This window comes from Peromyscus eremicus, unplaced genomic scaffold (genome assembly GCF_949786415.1).
Source record: "Peromyscus eremicus unplaced genomic scaffold, PerEre_H2_v1 PerEre#2#unplaced_3517, whole genome shotgun sequence".
NCBI lineage: Eukaryota > Metazoa > Chordata > Mammalia > Rodentia > Cricetidae > Peromyscus > Peromyscus eremicus.
Window position 1 is genome coordinate 27,497 of NW_026737751.1, and position 5,572 is coordinate 33,068.

The 5,572-nt window shown below is 48.5% G+C and overlaps 1 protein-coding gene across 1 annotated transcript; it reads right to left on the reverse strand.

Moving 5' to 3' along the window:
- Positions 1–1,731: 1,731 nt before the first annotated feature.
- Mrm1 (mitochondrial rRNA methyltransferase 1) lies at positions 1,732–5,480 on the reverse strand. Its single transcript, XM_059253221.1, has 4 exons — positions 5,367–5,480; positions 2,782–2,914; positions 2,561–2,680; positions 1,732–2,392 (listed from the first exon to the last, which is right to left on the reverse strand). Exons 1-4 carry the CDS (start codon positions 5,478–5,480, stop codon positions 2,310–2,312), a joined length of 450 nt encoding a protein of 149 aa, XP_059109204.1. The 3' UTR covers positions 1,732–2,309.
- Positions 5,481–5,572: the final 92 nt, after the last annotated feature.

Sequence of the window (5,572 nt, forward strand, 5' to 3'; positions counted from 1 at the left end):
AAGATCCAGGAAAGGCACCAAAACTACACAGAGAAATCCTGTCTCAAAAAAACCAAAAAAAAGAAAAGAAAAGGAAAGAAAGAAAGAAAGAAAGAAAGAAAGAAAGAAAGAAAGAAATACTGATCCATTGGACATGGCACACACACAGAGCTACAAAAACATACACATAAAAAATTAAAACATTGTGGGGGTTGGTTGTTTATTTGATATAGGGTTTCTCTATGTAACAGCCCTAGCTATTCTGGAATTTAATTCGGTGACTAGGCTGGCCTCAAACTCACAGAGATCTGCCTGAATCTGCCTCTAGAGTGTTGGGGTTAAAGGTATATGCTACCATACATGGCAAAAATTAAACCTTTTCTTTTTCTCTTTATTTTATTTTATTTTTTTATTTTTATTTTATTTTATTTTTTTGAGACAGGATTTCTCTGTGCAGCCTTGGCTGTCCTGAAACTCACTCTGTAGACCAGCCTGGCCTCGAACTCAGAGATCTGCTTGCCTCTGCCTCCTGAATCGCCCTCTTCTGGACTCTGAAGGCATGTGCACTCACATCCACATACCCACACACGGACATGCACAACCCAATAAATAAAATACACATAATTTAAAAATACTCTTGAAAGAAAACAAGCAAGACAGAAATGAATTGGGCCTGGTGGCTTAAGCTAGTAATCCTAGATGCTTAGGAGCCTGAGAAAGGGGGATTGCAAGTTCAAGGCCTACCTGGGCTAGGATGAATTCATAACCAGCCCGGGACCTGTTTCAAAAGTAAAAAAAAATAAGAGGGTTGGCACTATAGCTGTACTATTTATTGAGCACCTACTACATACAAGGTACCAAGTTTCCATTGTTCTTTATACCCTCCAATGATATAAAGGAAGTGTGGAGGTAACTTTTCCCAAGTCTCCCAGCAACCAGGATCACAATTCAGGGGTTGTTGTCCTCCATCCCACACTCAGAGATGTCAGTCAGAGATCATATGGCCATTTGTGGAGACAGTTTTGGTTTCATAACCAGAGCTCCTGGAGTCTAGTGGGTACATCTTACCATGCTCAGGACAGTTCCTACAGCAAAGGATTATCCAGCCTAGGGCTCAGATGTAGCTCAGTAGGTAGAGTACTTGCCTAGCTTGCATCTATCCCCAGCAACATATAAATTGGCATAGTGGGGTATGTCTTGAATTCTTGCACTTGGGGGTTAGGGGTAGGAGGATCAAAAGTTCAATGTAATCTTCAGCTAAATGGCAAGTTTTAGGACACCCTAGGTACATAGTATATGAAACCCTGTCTCAAAAAGGAAAGGAAAAAAAAAAACCCTACTCCCCAGGGTGTACCCAGCATTCTCAGCACCACACGGTGGCTGCTGTATTGGGCGTGTTTCTTTAACGCTCATTAGGTGTTCCAACGTGCAGCCCAGAGTGAGACCACTGTTCGGCAATATTACTTCTGCTCCACTGTGGGACCCTGGAGGAGGGGACCAAGCCTATTGGGGCTGTACAACAGTGACCCTGACTTCACAACCTCTCAGACTCAAAGGCAAGGGCTTTGGGTCACAAGTTCCTTCCACTGGGCTGGACTGTGTGTGTGTGTGTGTGTGTGTGTGTGGGGGGGGGAGAGAGAGAGAGAGAGAGAGAGAGAGAGAGAGAGAGAGAGAGAGAGAGAGAGAGAGAGAGAGAGAGAGAGAGAGAGAGAGAGAGAGAGAGAGAGAGAGAGAGAGAGCGAGCTGCTAAGTCTCTAACGGGGCTACAAAGAGGGGGTTTCCCTGCAAGCTTCGGCAAAACTATGGTGCAAAGATCAAGACTGCCACCTAGTGGACAAATAGGGGATGACAGTTCAGCTGTAAGGCGCTCACTGGATGGTACCTCTCATTTATTTCCTCCTCATCACCGGGGCGGGTAGGGGAGTGCTTCCCTCTACATCCTCACTCTCACACTCCACACACCCTGCACTGGATTGTCTGATTCTTCCTCATGCTAAAACAGCCTTTTGACTCCTGGGCAGGATCCAGGACAGATACTGTCTGTCTTAACACATCCTGGAAATTAGCAAACCACCATTTCCAACTGGAAATGAAACCCTCCTTGGTCTCCGCTGCAAATGTCTCCTGACCGTAGCCAGTAAACAGGCTCTCACAGGCAGAGAGCCCAGCACACCCAAGCCTGAGGATCGGTGTGTGACTCGTTCCGGTTCCTACGCACGTTCATCTCAGACAGTCTACGGAAGCCCACATTTGGCCTGTTTTTCTGACCACAATGGCGGCAGTCCTGGGTACTGGGCCTCTCTGAGTCCTTCGGGCGTGGCTAAGGGTTCTCAAGTATCTTGGAGAAGTTGTCCCTTCTCCGTCTGTATAGGGAAACTCTTCTTCTGGCTGCAAATGGAGTGTAGAAGAATTCCTAAAGGCAAGGGGGAGATGGAAAGAATCAGGACACACTCAGGGCACACTCTTGTTTCCCACATACAGCAAGTGAGGCATCAGCCTGTTCAAGATAAGTCAGTCAGAAAATGAGGGGGGACAGAAGCCACCCCCATGTGGCTGGGGGGGAGGGGAGGGATAGACTCACCTGTGGCCACAGACACATTCAAGGACTCAAGACCGGGAGGCAGGTGACGCCTGGGCAGAACAGTAAGGAGCATCTGGCAGCAGGCAAGAACCTCCTGGGACAGACCAGAGCCCTCATTGCCTACAGGACATGGGACAGTATTAGGGGGGCCCAGCCTGAAGTCCACAGACATTGAAAACAAACAGACATTGAAAACATCAAAACAGAGATAGCCTACTTACCCAGCACGAGGAGAGTAGGCCGGTCCCAGAGGAACTCTAGGCAGCTAGTGACGGGGACCTTGGAGGACTGGGAGATCTCAGGACCTGGGCAGCCCACTGTGCCCACCACGAGCCAGGCCTGCTGGGCCTTGGCCTGAAAGAGGAAAGAAAACACCACGTCCTGGCTTCACCGAATCATCATCAGAGCCATGGCCAAGGAGCCCAGCCTTGTACACACACATTCACTGAGAGGTGCCTTCAACCTAGGGTCAGTCAGATCCTCTAGCTGGCCAGCATCTGAGGATGGGGCCAACAACACACTGGACGAAAATCCCAGCCGTGTGGTTAGGGTGGCTGTGGAAGTCTTTGGAGTGACGGCAGAGAGCAGATCGGAAGATAACTAATGAGTGAGTATCTTGTAGGCAGTGGGGGAAGGTTCCAGGAAGGGAGACCTGCAAGTATGGAGACACCGAGGCCCTGCTCACCTGTCATATCTGAGGAACGGTAAGCTAGCTAGAGGGAACGCTGTCAATGAGGCAGAGCACTGGCCACACAGAGTAAGGTCTCAGGGGCCATTGGACACACTGGGCTTTTATACTGATATCAAAGCTTCGAAAGGTTTCATTTTGTTTTGAACTCACTATGAACCCCAGGCTGGCCTTGAACCCATGGTGATTTTCCGGTCTTAGTCCCTCAAGTACTGGGACTATAAGTATGTGCCACTGGACCTGGCGCTTTGAAACATTTTGAGCAAAGAAGTGACCCAGTCTGACTTGGGTGTCAGCAGAATCACTGTGCTGTCACGCTGAGACCCAAACACCGAGGAGATGGGAACTCGGAGTAGGGCAGCAGAAGAAACGGTGAGAAATGGGGATGGTGTAGCAATAACTCCAAGAAAAAGGCAAAAGGATTTGGGGACACGTGGGATGTAGCTGTGAGGAGAAGAAGTCAAAGGTGATCTCTGGGCTGAACAACTGAGCTGGATAGGCCCTAGAAAAACAGATGGTCAGCCCTATGGGAGCGGAGGGGAAAGAGTTGTAGCAGACGTAATAAGTCTGGAGTTGAGGTGGGGGGTGAGATCTAAGGTAGAGCATCCATTTGGGAGGCAGTCAAATCAAAACGGGAGTTTAAGCCTGGCAGTGGTGGCACACGCCTTTAATCCCAGCACTCGGGAGGCAGAGGCAGGCGGATCTGAGTTCGAGGCCAGCCTGGTCTACAGAGTGAGTTCCATGATAGCCAGAGCTACACAGAGAAACCCTGTCTCGAGAAACAAACAGACACACACACAAAAAGGGTGAATCCCGTTTCCCACCAAGCTCAGCCAGAGTTCCTCAGGGGACTGTCTATCATTTGACAGAAAATGCTTCTAGACATGTGCTGTTCAATGTGAGAACCACTGGGCACACCTGACTACTTCCTATAGATTTTGACGTTTTCTTATGTGTCTGAGGGTTTATCTGCATGTATGTGTGTGTACCACATGTGCCTGATACCCATGGAGGCCAGAAGAGGGCATCAGATGCCCTGGAAAAGGAGCCACCATGTGGGTGCTGGGCATCAAACCTGGGTCCTCTGGGAGAGCAGCCAATGTTCTTAACTGTTAAGCTATCTCTCCAGTCCTAGTACATCTGACTATTAAGGATTAAATATGGCTAGTCCAAATTGAGATGTATTATGTATAAACATTTTAAAATGGTATTTAATCTGGACATGGTGGCATACACCTATAAAGAGGCCCAGGCAGGAGAATTTCTGTGAATATGAGGCTAGCCTTGGCTACACAACAAGATCCTGTCTCAAATTTTTTCTTTAATAATAAAAAGTGTATGTTTTAATGATAAATTTTGGGCATATTGAATAAATTATGTTTCTTTTTACTTTTCTGGTTTTTTTTGTTTTTTTGATGATGTTACTGTTTTTTGAGATTGGGTCTCATGTAGCCTAGGCTGGCCTTGAAAGGAATGGTCTTCCTGCCTCCACTTGCTAAAGGCTCAAATTACAGATATCTGGTTCTTTTATTTTTCAGCGTGGTTACTAGAAAATCTGAAATTAGACACGTGGCTTGAATGTAAGTTTATTAGGCAGCTTTCTCCCCCCTCCTTTCAAGGTTATTGTCTTACCGTGGGGTGGGCGGGGGACCGGGATGGACAGAAATCAGAGGGGATGCCAAATACGAGGCAATGTTGCCCCCTAGTGTCTAACCAGGAAAACACAGCTGAAGAACGCTAAAGCCTGCCCACAGCAAAGCCTTGTTCAAAACAGCTTGTTCAAAGTTGAGCTTCTACTCCAGATACCCACATCTCCTGTCCACCAGGTCCCCGGGGTCTTGCTGAAGACCCAAAGGTGTCAGACACTGACTTGCTGACGCAGATGGCCAAGGCAGTAAAGGAAATGAGGCGAGGAAATCCCTAACTTCAGACGATGCTCCATTTGTGATTTTAAAGACCCTGGGATCCTTCCCAGTGGGACTTAGAAGGCCGTAGGAATCAACGCCACCACGTTCCCTTCTCTTCTCCCCCGCGAACCCCATCCACTGCTAGCTGGAAGTGGCTTTAAGAGCCCGAGCTAGACTCATCGCCGCTCCTTCCCCTCTCGTCCCACATTACCTTCAAAAAACCGGCCAGGTCAGGAGTGGCGAACACGTCCATCACCTCCATAGCCCCAGCGCTGGCCTTGCTGACTACTGGAGTAAGCGGGCAGCTGCAAAGGTCCCCCACCATCCGCGTTAAACCCGGCAATCTCAAGGCCCGCGCCCTCCACACCCTCGGGCTCCCTCCCACCCCCAAGGTGCTTAGGTACTTGGCTCCACCTC

Coding starts and splice junctions, on each gene's coding strand:
- Mrm1 (XM_059253221.1), bottom strand. CDS start 5,480: ATGGTGGGGGACCTTTGCAGCTGCCCGCTTACTCCAGTAGTCAGCAAG. Junction 2,915..5,366: donor ACCTGGCCGGTTTTTTGAAG/GTAATGTGGGAC, acceptor TTCCTCTTTCAG/GCCAAGGCCCAGCAGGCCTG. Junction 2,681..2,781: donor GCCTACTCTCCTCGTGCTGG/GTAAGTAGGCTA, acceptor CATGTCCTGTAG/GCAATGAGGGCTCTGGTCTG.